This window comes from Taurulus bubalis, assembly GCF_910589615.1.
Source record: "Taurulus bubalis genome assembly, chromosome: 2".
NCBI classification, from domain to species: Eukaryota; Metazoa; Chordata; class Actinopteri; order Perciformes; family Cottidae; genus Taurulus; species Taurulus bubalis.
This window is the reverse complement of record NC_136590.1, coordinates 12,271,422-12,288,038: the sequence shown is the minus strand read 5'-3', so window position 1 is coordinate 12,288,038 and position 16,617 is coordinate 12,271,422. Positions and strand designations below refer to the sequence as shown.

Genomic DNA, 16,617 nt, shown 5'->3' with positions numbered 1-16,617 from the left:
CTTAAAAAATAAAAGGCAATTAGTGGCAAACCATTTCTTTCTCAATCTGAGCAACATACTTTTTACATGGTTTACTTAAAATGCATGCTTAAGATAAATGGTATAACAATCAATATGTGACAAATACTCGAGAATGAATCACTACAATGGCCACATTTCCATAACAAACCCCAAATTAAAAGAATGGTCAAACATAGTATTGTCCATAGCATACATCAAATACAAGATTCATTATATTAATGATAGATAATATAATGAATCATAACTTCCCTCGTCAGTAATGGAAGGTAAATTCAGGTCTAGAACAAATACAATGTGGTAAAAGAGAGACGCACATTATGAATGAAATAAACCAATGATCTATGTTGTGTGAGGGTTTGATGAAGTAAAAAGTGTGACGCTCTGCACTTCAAAGTACAGGTCTTAGCACTGGGACATTTCTATATTTTCAGTACAACAGAAGAGGGAAGAAAAAAAACTGCCTCTGAAATATTCAATCCCATTCTGTATTGTTCTGCTAGTTGCATTTAGCCCCACATGCGTCTTGTACAGTAGCCAAACTAACTTAAACATATGTGCAGTGGCTCGATAGCTTTTAGAAAGACATCGCTATTGTTTTCACACTTTGATGCACGCTGGACTACACCGCTCGGCGCCTTTAGCTAATAAGCCAACATGAAAGAAGAAGCCGTAGGCACTGGATCCAATATTGGCAAATGAACCGCTTCATTACGCCTAAAACAAACGATATGTAGGTCAAACACAGCCAGACATTTATGCTCAAATGGGGACGGTATAGTCGGGTGACTTTAGTAGTACGTGTATCTAAACTAACACAGAAGACTGGAGCGAGAAGGCATTGTTTGGTCTAGACCCGCCGACCATTTGGCGACGTGACACCGAGTTCAACAAAAAGCGGATGAGCTTTTGTGATGCATAATAGTTAGCAGGCTAGTTAGCATAGCGAGCTAGTTGGTTGGTTAGCCACAATGAGACAATCAACGCACCTTTACGTCCTCAATCAAAACAAGAGGCTAAGACGCCATAAAAGCCCAGATCTGTCATTCAAATAAAGTAACACGAACCCGTTAAGTCGCGTGGTCTCAAATAAGCTGCGTGTGAATTCAATAACTGTCTAATTTTAACCGTTATGACCGATGCGACGTCCCGTTTAGCTTGTTACCGAAAGGTGCTATAAAGCTAGCTTACGCTAAAACAGGATCCATGATTTCAGGCTTTTCGCGGATTTATTCTCTATTTTAATGGACACCTCTATAAAAGGAAGCATCCTAAAAAACACACAACAGCACAAATCAACCAGCGGAAAGAATAGTATAACTGTGGATAAAGTGAAATTAAAAACAGCAAAGTTAGCTTTACGGGTCAGGTCAACGGCATAAATTGCTCATTCTCCAATTCCCAAGCTTTGATGACGCTCGTGAAATCAAACCTGTCTGGCTGCGAGCAACGCTGGCGCTCTATTTATTGTTAGCTAACTTTAGCTGTAATTGCAGCCGGATGGCGCTCACCGGTACATTTAGCGAGCAAACACGCATCCGCAATTGCGGTACGCGTGGACTTCATATCCAGTGACCCGGCTAAATAAAACTGTTCGCTTTAAAGCCAGCTGTGTTTATAACAATCAAGCTGCCATGAGCTAGCTGGTTAGCTTCTAGCCGCTCCGTCTCAAAGCCCGCATTACGGCCCATGCAACAGAAACAATGATGCTGGGTCTCGGTGCATCTCCCCTCTTTGCGCCGAGCCAGACAATTCCGTCGCGTGGATCTCGACAAAGCACAAAGCAATTGCCACGAATAAAAAGTCAATTTAGTTCCCGACTCACCTACACATGACCGCAGTTGGGTTTGAACGCGCTTGTATTCTCTCCGTATTCGCAGCTTTTGGGGGTTTATTGCCAAAACATTGTTCTCCGGCGGTCGCTGCTTTCGTCCATCTTGTCCTGGCGCGGGGTATTGTGGGTGTTTAGCGGACGGGTCGTGAGAGGAGACAGGCGAAGGCTGCTGAGGCTCGAGAGGTTTGTCTCACCGGACAGCACAAGTAGTCCTTTGCGCTGCAGTAACGACACTTCAACGAGAACAGATACTGTAATTGGGAGGGACATGGCGTCGTGCAACTTTGCACGTAATTCAGAACGCAAGATAAATTAGCATTTCTCCCTAAAAAGCATCTAAAACGACCTGCTTTAGATTTCAAAAAGTATAATATAGATTTCAAAAAGCTAAGTTGTTATTGTATGTATTATGTATTATGCCTATATCGTGCTGGACTGTAGTAATAATTGTTGAGTCAGTACTAATAATATCCTTTCGTCACATACTTGGAGTGATTTATTATAATTGTGTTAGCTACTAATGTGTGTAGTGTGAGTTACAACATGAAGCTGCTGCAGAGCAGATACATAACCAGTACTTTGGCTCCACTGCACCTCACTCCATCTTGCCTTTACCTCCAAGGTCTTTTTAAAGAAGTAAATTAACCTGCCTGAGAAAAACATAATCACTGGAAAGAATACCTGTCCTGTTCACTGTTACACTCTCCTTTCTCTTCCATTATGTTCTTCTTCTGAGAAACTTGACAGAAATGGCGACACCTACTGGCCGTTTTACCCACATTACCGTATAAAATCAGTTACTTATGAAAACAAAAACATAACAATGGGTATACAACAGTGTTCAGCGAATGAATTGACATACTTACCACAAATTAAACATAAATATATCTCTCCTATACATTTTAATTAAAAAAGTCAGAAAATAGACCTTCATTGTTGACAACAAAATCCATGAATCATAAATCTGACAAAAGTCTGCCTACGTTACTGAAGAAACCATGATTTAGTACATATTTTCTCCTGTCTGCAAACTTTAAAAAAAAAAATTAACAGCAATCAGCTGTGCACCAGAATATTTCCAGGTCAAGATATTTTCATTTTCATTTCATCTCCACAATGCATAGAATAGTCCTATGTCTAAAATATGTTTGAAAGCAAAACATCTCATCTTAAATGACGAACTGAACAAACATGTTTGGTTTTCGTTATCAACTTGTAATTACCAGTTATCAGATTGATGCCATGGCATGTGCTTCGGAGGAGCTGAATGCAATAACATCAAAATACAAAACTACAGTTAAATGTGACTGTGGCACATTACATTGAGTTCCACTCCCTTGTTTATTACAAATACAAGTAAACAGACCTGTCTTATAGCACATTTGTGAGGTGAATCATTGCATATATCTGTTAAAAACGATGCATCAATCTGATGCTTCCACTATGGTATGATGGTAAAAAAAAAATAGCAGATAACTGAGCAATCATTCTGCTTCTGTTCAATGCACATCCCATGTCTTCTGTTCATACAAAACACACCGTTATCATTATGTCAAAACAGCCAAAAGTGCATTTCCATTTTGTTTTCATTGACATTTATTTTGCATACACATTCTGAACAACTAATTTCCTGCTAGACTGGGCCTTATTCCAACTGAGTAGTCTCCCTTTTTCTGTTCTCCCTATCAGCTTTATTTTCTTTTATTTCCAGCTAATTAAAACAGCACGGAAAGTGGGTTGTTGTAGCACAGTGAGATAAATTGACAATGATGAAACAACTAAAGAGGAAATCACAATGATGCAAAATTGTCCGTGCATTCAAACTTGATATTCCCGCTTCCAAAGAGGTACGATACAAAGGTTATATTGTAAAAATACAGAGCCGATAGTGTTAATTACAACATTAGCCTCATTGAAAAGGAAACAGCAATGATTCCATATGAAAATGATGTAAGTATACAGCATTGACAATACATATTCATATTAGTTTGATAATATTCCAATAATGGGGTGAAGCAAGGTTATTGGCTATTCAATGTCCTGGACCACCCCTACAATAGATCAATACACATATAATGTTGTGGAGATATTATTTCATAGTGACTTCCTATTGATTATTTAGTGTGTAATATTCAGCTACAATTATTTCCTGAGGTTTACTTCCCCTGCAGTAACACTAGGGGGAACCAGATAGCTGTAAATCACCAGTGCTTAGAATGAGGCATTTTACAGTATTGTGTTTTTCTCAAGATTGAGATAATTAGTCAACAGGAAACAAATGTAAAAGTAAAATGAAAATAGAAAAACAACTAAAAAGACTGAAAGGATGCCCAAGGTTGTTTCCGCGGTAACATCATTGTTTACTCGCTCTGATGATTCTACCTTATGGGCAACAGGCCAACAAAATTATAATAAAACATTTCCCTGTCTCAGTCCCCCCACCCACCGTAAAAGAGGAATCAGCCACCCTTGCTGCAATTCGTCTCAGTCTTTCATTTGAGTCACTCCTGCCAGAGCGCTTCCCTCAAGCAGAAGTGCGCACTGTCGCCTGCTATTCACGCTCTCAGGTCTATTGAAGCAGCTCCTGGACCTACCAAGGACACAGCCATTGAATGCAGCTTTTGTTTTGTGCATTAATGTTAAAGGAGTTTTCTTTTCCTCCATTGATGACACCTGAACAAAAAGTTGGCACCTGCAGCAGACTCCTTTGCGTAAAGGACCGAGTCGGAATCATGCATTGCGCAGAATCTCTGCTCATTTAGGATTAAATTACAGGAGAGAAGCGCATCTCCACCTACAGGATGCCAGTCGCGCTCTGAATGTTACTGCATGGTTTGGGCAGGGGGTACCAAACTTGCACAAAGAGCCTGATTCTTCTCAAGTATTGACTGGCTGTCGCAAGGTGATTGACACTATGTCAGTCTTACGGAGGAAATTTGGCGAGGACTACCAGGTGGTAAACACCAACCGGGACATTACTTTTTCCGCACAGGCGAAGAAAAAGAGGCAACGGTTTGTGGAGAAGAACGGCCGCTGCAATGTCCAGCACGGTAACCTTGGCGGGGAGACCAGCCGATACATCTCCGACCTCTTCACCACGCTGGTGGATCTCAAGTGGCGCTGGAACCTACTCATCTTCATCCTCACATACACAGTTGCATGGCTGGTCATGGCTTCGATGTGGTGGGTGATCGCCTACATACGCGGCGACCTGAGCCACGGCGACCACGACAAATCCTACACCCCGTGCGTCGCACACGTGTACAACTTTCCCTCCGCGTTCCTGTTTTTCATCGAGACGGAGGCGACCATCGGCTACGGCTACCGCTACATCACGGAGAAGTGCCCGGAGGGTATCATCCTCTTCCTCTTCCAGTCGCTGATGGGGTCCATCGTGGACGCCTTTCTCATCGGCTGCATGTTCATCAAGATGTCGCAGCCGAAGAAGCGCGCGGAGACGCTGATGTTCAGCCAGTACGCGGTCATTTCGCAGCGGGACGGGAAGTTGTGTCTCATGTTCCGAGTGGGGAACCTGCGGAACAGCCACATGGTGTCGGCGCAGATCAGGTGCAAACTCATCAAGGTACGTTAACACAGTCACGGTGCGCATTATAACGAAAATCACTACAAAAGTATAGGCGCACTGTGGCCAGAGTGATGAGCTTTGGACTCCTGGAATGCCACGTTCAAAGGCTGAGACTAATTGGAAGTCACTTCATTTTTTTGGGAATTGCTCATTGTGTTTTATGAGTGCTCCTCAAGTCATGCGTTGTATTTCTATTCATCTCCAGAATTGATTGCATTCCCTGAGGGTCTCTGTGATTTGCTGGGGCTGTGGTTTTACATGAGGCTCCAACATAATATAGGCTCTTTTAATGAGTTTCCATTTACATCTGCCCCCTGCAGCAGTAGCTGTATTTGTCCTGAACACGGTGTTTCTCCTGAGTGTGTTGCCTCCCCTCCAACTGTACACAGATGAGATGAATTGGCCCCCAGGGGACAGTATGTGGGAAACTACGCTTATTGACTAAAAGATCAATTGCACCGATTCCTTTACCGAGTGGAAAATACTTTTTCCTTGAGGCCGGTCTTGCCTAAAGACATAATGCCACAAATCGGAAGCACTGAGAGCAGACAGTTATATACATCTGTGTGAAATGTCTGTTGGTTTCAGAGCTGAAGGAATCCTCAGGATGAAAGCAGCGGAGGCAGCTGCTGCTAAGATAAGAGATAACATTTTGTGTCAACTTCACAACTAAAAGAGACTGAAACTGCACTGTCGAATCATACCTGGTTGTTTATTCACCAAATGTGTTTCTGAAGTCTCAACAACATTTGTTATGTTCTCTGCAGACTTCGTAGCCGATAGCTGGACATCACTTGTTATATCTACCACGTCTAAGTTTCATATAATTCAATCAGAAGCGGATTTTTTTTACAGTTGAGTTTTTTATGTGCCAGCAACACATTCTCCCTGTAGCAGGAAGGTTTGGAACATGGCATCTACTTCTCTCCAGTCCAAACATTTAGTGGATATCTGAAGGCCAGCGGTGCTTTGTTGTGACAGGGAGAGTTAGTGGTGCTTTAGTCGTCTCTGCGCAGTACCAAGATGATCTCTAGTGACAGTTTACTCTCTGAACCTGGAGGGAGAACCACTAGAAAGCTCCCAGTATATAGTATTTTTATGGCTATATGCTTTGTGTTGTTCTCAGATTTCATCCAGGCATATTTTAAATGAATTATGTTCAGTCCTTTATCATCTGATTAGTGTAAAAGTATGAGAGACATAAGTTGATTAGTTAAAAGCCACAACTCAAGGACTTATTATCACTAATGTTTCAGCTTTTATTTTATTTCATTTGATTATCATTTACTTTTTAATTAAAAGCATATAAAGGCAAATACACACTATTGTGTGTTGATTGCAATTAATCCACACAGTTCAACAATCAACCTGATGATACAACACAAATGCTATAAAGGCCAATAGTTACTTAGAGAGAGATTAATATTCTCTAATAGTCGTCTATGATGCTTTCAACTGGTGATTTAAAACAGAATGAAAGCAGTAGCACATTTCCCCATGGGGCAGGCTGTCATGTTTGACCCTGGTCAAAATTGTCTGTGTGCCAATATTACAGATATCACAAAATTAAAATGTACCTCTACGTCTTAAAAGTAAAAAGGAGGAATACTTGTAGTGTGAGTTACAACATGAAAGCTGAATAAGCTGCTGCAGAGTAGATCCATAACCAGCACTTTGGCTCAACTGCACCTCACTCCATCTTGCCTTTGCCTCCAAGGTCTTTTTTAAGAAGTGAATTAACCTGCCTGAGAAAAATATAATCACTGGAAAGGGGATTGTTTGGTGTTCGAAGTGTTCTCTCCCATCTGTTTTTCAGGCCTTGGCTCTCTTTCAAAGATCAGTTAGATTTATGTCATGATCCTGATCTGGGATTTCTGCCAGTAGGTGATGATCTTTCATTAAATCACCTTTAAGCAGTTATTCATGTGTTGGTGGAAGGTCAGACATCCAGGACTTTGCTAATTATCTGCTAAAATGTATCACGTTCATGTGCCATCAATCCTGCCCAGAGGACAACCAGTAAACAGTCAAAGTGTGCTTTCCAATCTCACTTTTTCACAGTGCAGTTTCACATGTTTCATGGACAGCGGGACAATATTCTAAAGCTACTTTATTTATAGATCAAACCCCTATTTCTTTGGATTCTAGATTGAATGTGTTGTTAAGAAGGCTACAGTGTGCAGGATATCTTGCTGCTGAATAGATGCTGTCTAATGTGTCTTTTTAAGTATATGTTAAAAGACACAGTGATGTATTAATGAGCTCATAAACCTACAGCTTTGTGGTGTCAGACTACAGTGGGCTATTGTAGAGTAGATTGACTATACATCACCGCGTAGGACTATACACCGTAGAAACAATGCTTTGGCTTGTGTTCAGGTAATGTACTGCTCAAGGTCAATGTCAGCTGGGTTGCCCACAAAGCTGACTGGAGAGATGAGACATGCTGCTGTAAATCCTAATGATGGAGCTGTGTAAACGTACTCTGACATGGCAACTGCAATCTATTTTCCAGGAAAGGCATGGGTTGTAAATTCTTATTGGACCTGGATACCTGGATAAAGTCGGTCACATTCTTGATCAGCACTGTTATTGTTGCAACATAATTTTATATGCAGGACTGTGTCTCTAACTTCATTTGTTAAAACAGCAAACCTTTCAGGAAACTTGCTAACAATAGATGGCGTGTATGTAATTAGATCCTTACGTACAGTAAGAACACTATGGTGAAGCATTTTTTGGTGCAGTATCCTAACTCTTTTCAACTTTATTTTGTTCCCACTTGTTCATAATGATGAGGAATTGGTGAAGACTGTTTTAGTGTTATCTAAAGACTCACATTGCAGTACTTTTCCATTTGCTATCCAAAATCTCTGACGTCTGGGCGGATTTGGCGACATGGATTTGACCAGTTTCAAATCTTCACACGATATCCTCGATGTTACTTAATATTGGAACACAGGACTCTCATGGATGATGTAGCAACCCCACAGGCTTATGTTATGGCGATTAGTTTGAATGATTTTAACATCATTTCTGAGAAAGCATCAGTTCGGCAAATTCAGTTTTTTAACACAACATAGTTCCATAGTTGTTGAATGAATCCAACAGTGAGCCGGAACACATGCAGACGTAAATTGTGTGTTGTCAGTTTTCTCTTTTGAGTTTACACCTTCAACTTTTTTTTAGAGAAGCAGATATTTTCTAACACAGTTGTTAATCTTTTGAAAGGACTTAAACTTCCAGGGGCGCCAAATACAACTTCTTTCACTATGCAGCTCTATAATGAGTAGGCTACAAGTGATTGGGAGTTTATGATGTCAATAAGACTTTTTGGAGTGCAAGATCTTTCTTGTAATTAATACAGACTAGGACATGTTTTGTGAACAACAAATTAAAGTCACAAAATGTATATAGATGCATGTACCCACCCTCAAAAGAACAGGCTGTTCATTAGATGCTTTTTTATTGCAATTTGACAAAAGTCCCTGAGTTAGCCTACACTTTAATATGTGACTTGCATAACAAATGCAATTATCAACGGAAACATTATTCTTTGAAAGGATTTCTCTACATCCATAATGCATATCAACTGAAAAAGATAACTGTCCTTGAATATGAATTAATTATAATGCAGCCTTCATTAATAAAGCAATAGAATGCAGTGGTGCATTGACCCCTTCAGCACTGGCAAATATGATTGTGAGATAAAGGAACATGTTTGCATGTGGTATGCCAGCAGGGCTGGGAGGAAACATACAGTACTTGTTCTAATGGGAAAATAAAAAAATGCTAAAACAAAAAAATCAAAAAAAGACAGAGAGCAAGAGAGGGACAGATGGGTGGTGCTCGTCAATGTCAACAGATGCTCGTCTCATTAGTTTGGTCCACAGCAGGAGATAAGTGATAAGGGCTAGTTGTAGCGGATAGACATCCATGGATGCAGGCGTTTAGCTTGACAGGCAGGCAGACATGTGAGCATGACTCGCGTCCTCGTCTACTGTTTAACTCCGAAGGACAGGCAGAAAGAGAGAAGAGAAAGACAGTTGAATTAGCTTTAATGGTGCTGTCGAGAGATTGGGATTGGCAGCTCAGATGTGACATATGTATGAAAATTACGTTTGATGTCCAGCTCAAAAGTTCCAGCTGGACACACATGGTCATATGCGCGCACAAATACACAGCTGCAATAAAGACACAGGGACCAATGTGCGCACGCAGACACTTCTATCTAACTTTCAACATCACTGTTTGTGTGTTTCTTTGCATCACTCTCTTGCTCACACACACACACACACACACACACAGACACACACAGACACACACAGACACACACAAACACACACACACACACACACATTCGCTGTCACTGAGGAGAAAGTGAGTCACCGGGGAGAGGGCCTGCTTTCACTCAACCTGAATCTCAGGTGGCTTGGTAAATGAAGCACTCCTTCTATATCAGGACCTCTTCCAAAGGCCATTAATTCCCCCCTTGTGGCACTGACTGTTTAGCGGCAGGAAGAGAACACACCAAACCTTCACCTTGTTTAAAACATTCAGTGTCAAGCAGGATTCTCCTTCCTTGGCAAAGGTATAATTGTGTTGCAATGGAGCCTTGAACGTTCCGGAAAAAAATTACTTCCCAGGAAATTGGTTTCCAATCTCATTAACTTGTATTAGCATTGCTGACAAATGGGACACATGCCTATCTCAATGACAATTACATTTGTTTAATGATTGATGGAAATAAATATATAATTACAACAGGCTTTTAAAAATGATTTCATGTGTTCCTTCCACTTATAGGAAACGGAGGAAGCATTTACCAAAAGCGGAGATCAATGGCAATATGGAAAAATATTACACTTTTATTAAACTGTCACGTTTGCCTGTCTCGGAGTTGCTGCAGGGGGTTGGACCAGTAAGCTGGGTAATTAACTGCACACAAAGTTGAAGTGTATAATAATATCAAAGGGAAATCTACGACCTAAAGGAACATCATTTGCAAATATATTCATAATACAGATATAGCATATAATACAAAACAATAAAAAACATTCTGCTGAAAAAAAATACAGATTTGAAGGAACAGTTTGAATTTTTGGGAAATATGTTTATTTACTAAAGTCAGAGGAGAAAATCCACCGAACTCTTGATAAGAAAGCGAAGAAGGGTAGTGTCATTATCGTGCTTTTTTGTGAAGCACTCTGTTTAAGGTGCGTCTTTTTGTTTTGCTAACAAAAGTTGTATCCATGTGGCTACGAGGCCACATGGCCAGCCTGGACAGTTAATGGATGGATGTATTTTCTTGCAGGTGTTACCCTGATGGGAATGTATCTGAAGCTGTGAGAAGGGTCCCATGAAATAGCTTTAAGAGAGCAATTTACCTCTGTGATTAGACATAGATCCACATGAAATAGGATCTTGGGATTGGAGATTAAGTGAAGAGTGAGTTAATTTAAGAGCATAAAAGCAGGCAGAAAAAGCCTCCAAACTAGAAGTCATTGTAATTGTTCAGGATTGCTTCCATCATCCAAACAAGCGGGGGAGGGAAGAAGAGGGTCATGCTTGTGTCTTGTGCCTCTGGCTTTATAGGGATGCTGTTGCAAAATTATGGTGCCTAATGCACACCTCCGACCAGCTGCTTTAGTGCTAGTTTGCCTGACCTACATGTTTTGTAAAATGGGAAGGTGAATTTCCCCAAAAATCTATAATGGCATTTTACTGGATGCAAAATTTATTTGCCTCTGAGACTCGGGTTCGTCAACAAAAAAATCTTGCAGAGACGTGGATGGATTTTTTATGTAAAACTACAAAGAAATGAATATTTTGACATTTTCTTGGCATGATACTTGCCAGAACCATACACCCAGGAGAGGCAACAAAACTAAAAGGTGTTCTTAGGACCTTAATGTTCTTCTCGGTGCACTTACTGTTGGACTTGCAGGGTAAAGGTGATATTGAAGGTGTAAAAACAGTAGCATTGGTAACATTTATACTTTGAGACACTCATCTTTTACTCTCATTGCCAGTACATTAGAGCACTTTAAAACCCTCGGTGGTAGCCTATAGCCTCTAAGGCAAGTGTCATTAGATTATGGAGAAGACACTAGTGCTCGCTCTTGGGAAACTAAGCTCAATCAAATAAACTACTCTTTTAGCTGTTAAATTAAAACATGGAATTAGGGAGAAGCCTCAATTTCTCAATACGCTATAAAACCGCTTTTCCTGTCAATTGCAAGCCTCTTACTGCAGTGGATACGTAAAGATTTACAAAAGAAAATATGTTGGTTTCACCCAGAGGGCCAAACATAAAAGCAGCTCCAACCCCTTTAAATTCCACTATCAAGACGAGCACATTTTTTAATTCAAAATATTGCTCCTGCCGCCTCATGATAACTTGTATGCAGAGTAGCCTCCCTGGCCCATTGAGTGAAGAGCCACTTGGTCCACAGATGGCAAACAAACTGTCAATTTGTATTCACAGGGATGTTGAGGAACCAAGGTGTGACATTTCGCAATAAGACGTCTGTGCCCACAGATCCCTGGCTTGGTGAGGGAATATGCCCCCCATCATGCTGGATCAGTGATGGGTTCCCCCTGAATATGCAGACAGTAAGCCTATGTCGCATGTCTACCAAAAGCCAGAGAGTCAGATGTTTTTTAAACAGACGCCTGGGGAAATAATATGAAATGTTGAGAAGAAAAGCTGTAAAACGCCACAACACCTGCCGGTCCTTTAACCATATAAACCCCAAGCAGTTTCGGGGAGTAATTTGCTCCTGTCACATTTTTCTCTCCATGGCCTTGATTTTCACTGCAATATATAAGTCCTGCACTTCTATGGAAACAGCACAACCATGGCTAGAAGTAGACATAACTCAAGCATGTCTTTTGTGCAGTATAACACTTATTTGATCATTTCTTTTACATAGGCTTTAGCTATGTATAATTGAGCCATTACGATTTTTTACAACTTCTACTTACAGCCTCTATGGTCCTCTCAATGCACTGCAGTGTTCAGCAGCAGCAGCCTGCAGTTCTATTGAAGTTTCAAGGATTTGTTTTTCACAGGATCTGGTTATTTCAAACGGTTTATGTGGGGTGAGATTATAAAATGAGACATGTAGAATAAAATATGAAACTTAATTTCAGTTGCTTTTTCTAAAGTAACCAATCGACACACATGATGTGTTGAAGGACTGTCAGAAAGATGAAAGTCTGACGATAATGTTCTATATTTAATGTGTACATAGTGTAGTTTTGGCGATTGTTGACAGAAAACCTGCTTTTCCAGAGGGTTAAGTAAAATCAGAGATTTGTCTCTAAACACGTTGTTCATGTTAGAAAATAATTGCTGAATACATGTTAGCGGATTGTGAGCTATTTAGTACTGAACTGTAGAGTCAGGCCGTTTTAATGGTTTTCACTATTTTTGTGTTCTGGGCAAGACTGAAATCATTGCTCGTTGACGCAGTGGAGACATAGCATAACCCCTCCCCAACACTATCAAAATTAGAGCGCATACCATCAGTGCTAGCGTGTTCCAGTTAAACTTATGCTTACGTCGTGGGCTACTCCATCGCTATTGTTTCAGCTGTAGTACATTGAATAAAGTTTTCGGTTCACAACCTTCATGAAATGACTAATCTCAGATTTTCATCAAATCGGTCCGATAACATTTGGAAAGTCTAGAAGAGCAGCACGATTGAAGTATTTGATCCCCATAGCATAGGGCTAAACATCTCAAAGCTGAGATGAAACAACGAAAATATGGATGTAAAATGGTTAATATCCGAGGGGATAACATGCCTTTGCTAAGAAAAGAAGGAGATTATGGATCCAGGCCATCAAAAGGCAGCGAATCTGTGCAGCAGCAACTTTGTGTCTGGTATGTTTCTGCTTGCTAACATTAGCTAGCTAGGTATTGAGCAAGTTGTTGTGAGTGTCCTGATCGTTATTCATCGCAATGTTAGCTAAACTAAATAATATTGGTTTGGTTACAGCCTCACTGTCACTGTCAGTGATCACACCCCTAAGGCACCCATCGAGAAGGTGCCGTGCACCACAGTGGCAACTGAGAGACTAATGGAGAATTGGGCGTGTTTCCACTTCCCCCGGGGTTTCAGAATAAGAATACTTATTTTTGATGATTTTATATATATAAGACATTTATATATAAATTTGGATGGGTGATTATTAACACATTTTTCTGTGGTGTGAAAAACTCGGAACAAATTATTTACTTTTGTTTTTCCCGGACTTTATTCGATCAAATGTATATCTTAACCTAAATCTAAATCTAAAAAAGTGGCAAAAGTGAATGTTAACGCAGGGGTTTTGTGTTTTCTTGATGAGAGGACTTTTATTTAACAAGCAGATATGAGAGTAAATTCAAGTGAGGTGAAACAAGTAAGGCGATCGAGTCGCTGAGAATTCAAGATGAACATTGTTAACATAACCAAAAATTAAAAACAATGAATATCTAAACTAGACTACTACATTTTTTAAAGAGGATGCCTTTAATCATATACATTTACCAACAATTTGGTTAGGTATTTAGAAATAGGTACCCTGTGCTCTGATTGCATTGTGGAGGATACATTGAAGAGTTATCTCAAATTATCCTCATTAATATGAATGTAAATGTTATTTATGTCCTGATCCTCTGTGTTTCCAGTCTCGGCAGACCCCAGAGGGCGAGTTCCTGCCCCTGGACCAGTGTGAGCTGGACGTGGGTTTTGGGACAGGGGCGGACCAGCTCTTCTTGGTGTCGCCTCTAACCATCTGCCATGAAATCAACACCAAGAGCCCGTTCTTTGATCTGTCACAGCGCTCACTTGTGAATGAGGAGTTTGAGATTGTTGTCATTCTAGAGGGCATCGTGGAAACCACTGGTTAGAGCAAATTATTTACTATGTGTCTTTTGCTCCTACAATTTCCCCACTAATAATGGATTATCTTATTTTATCTTAATAAACTTCCTTTTCCCAAATCATTTATTTCATCATCACTAAGCCTGTGGCATAGAGCATTTCTCAGTAATATCTAATACAATATTTCATTTCAAGTTCTTTAATTATTCAATAGCACAAGCTCTTTTCTGTCTCTGTCATATTTATTTTTTCATATTGCATTCTGTCTTTTCCTGTCTTTTCCCCATTCGCCACTTTTCACTTCTGTTCCTGGCTGTCTGCCACCCCCCCCCAAAATTTTCTTCCAAATGTCAATGTTTTCTTGTCTGTTTTTTAAATATTGCTCAGCATATATGTCTCTGTCCTCAATCGTAGGTATGACATGCCAGGCGAGGACATCTTACACTGAAGATGAAGTTTTGTGGGGCCATCGTTTCCTCCCCGTCATGTCACTGGAGGAGGGCTTCTTCAGAGTCGACTACTCCCAGTTCCACAACCACTTTGAGGTCAATACGCCTCCCTACAGCGTCAAAGAGCAGGAGGAGAAGTCCTCGTTGACGTCCCCCAACTCTCTTTCTGTCGCAGCCACCCCCTCCTCCCCTCAGTTGGGTAACGGTAGCCGCGGAGGCCGCAGGGAAAGACTACTGTCAGCTGACTATGCAGACCACGCAGAGGACCAAGCCTCCAGGTTGCCCAGCAAACTCCAGCGCATGAGCTCCACCAAGGAGGAGCTCCACTGGCGGGGATTGAAGACAGGGCCAGCCTTGCCTGGGGAGAAGGCCTTCAGCACAGGAGACCTTCCGCTTAGTATTCAGAGGCTGCGGTCAAGCTCCATCCCGGTTGTGAGGCCAGGACAGCTGGATGAGCAGGTCCAGCTGCTGTCCTTGGATGGACATGCCCAGGAGGATGAGCTGGAGAAACACAGATGGCCAGTTGCCATGAGCACTATTGCTGCTTCAACCCCAACCCAGGTTCAGATCCCCTTGGTAGGGAGTCGGCCAGAAGACAACCTGCCTGCCAAATTGCGCAGAATGAATGCTAACTGCTGACTTCTTCGCACTACTTTTAGGACTTTTGACAATGGAATCAGGCTTTATGGGCATTACATTCAAATAAAGACTACTGTGATATAAGTTCCATTTTTTTCTGCAGATTTTGGCGGTATTTTACATTTACTTACGGGCTCTCTACTAAGTTGTCTATTGCCACAAAAAGAAGGACAACGCCAATAAGCCATCCATCCGCTCATACTGTGAGTCATTTTTGATAGATCACCATCTGTGCCCCCGACTGACATCTAACACTTCTGCCCTTGTGCTTGCTTCTTTCACTTCTGTTCACAGAGTTTCATCATAGACTTTATTATCACAAACAACTTTTCATCACTATCAAGCACCAAAGTGGCAGTCCTAAATAAGGCTGAACTTAATTGACCATTTGCTAAACCCTTTGTCCTAGCATAGCTTAGCAACTGTAAGGTCTGGCAGGTCGGTCAAATCCACATGCCTCGAGCAGTGTATGTGAGGCTTTAGTAAGACTTAAGACCCACTGAAAGCAGTGTGACGCAAAGTTTTTCAATAATTTTCTATGGGACACGAGCAAATCGTTTCACAAGGGGTTGTGGGCTTACTGATGCAAAAAAACAGAGGGTTTGAAAATGTTCTTGGTTCGCTCAGTGGATCTTCGCCGTAGGAGAGAGCCCTCTGCATTTAAACATGTGGTGTCTTTCTCTTAACCTTTCACAAGAGCAAAAGTGTGAGGAATAGATGAAACGGTGTGTTTATATCCTCTAAAGTAAGCTGCAAAAGTTGTCTGGCTAACATGCTAGCTATCATTACCTTCAAGACCAAGGAGCATTACAATAACTGACTACAGTAGTTTGTGGGGTTACAGGCCATATAAAAAAAGGACCCCTAACAACCAGCACAATAACGGTGTTGTATTTCCACAACGTGTGGAAGATGATTATGGAAGCTTTCGGAGTGTAGGCTAACTTCAGAAGCTATGTCTTGCTCAACTGGTGAAGATGCTGACATTTTATGCAGACCGGTTAGCTTTAGCCTCTGTGTTTTAGCACAATATCATATATGTAGCCATCAAGTGTATATTTATGACCCCTTTTATATCATTTTAAAAAGAGGCAGCAGACAAATCTGCTGGAGTTTAAAGCAAACTCGTTAATTAGCTAGCTAGCTGAATCTGGCGAACTCGATGGTTGCTGACTAGAAAATTAGAAACCTTCTTTCTTTGCCTCTGTGAGAAAT

General features: G+C 41.0%; 1 protein-coding gene across 1 annotated transcript; it reads left to right on the top strand.

Moving 5' to 3' along the window:
- Positions 1–4,763: 4,763 nt before the first annotated feature.
- LOC306753482 (G protein-activated inward rectifier potassium channel 1-like) lies at positions 4,764–15,402 on the top strand (the record flags this gene model as incomplete). The annotated part of the gene is made up of 3 exons (XM_079237347.1): positions 4,764–5,435; positions 14,119–14,335; positions 14,729–15,402. Exons 1-3 carry the CDS (start codon positions 4,767–4,769, stop codon positions 15,400–15,402), a joined length of 1,560 nt encoding a protein of 519 aa, XP_079093473.1. The 5' UTR covers positions 4,764–4,766.
- Positions 15,403–16,617: the final 1,215 nt, after the last annotated feature.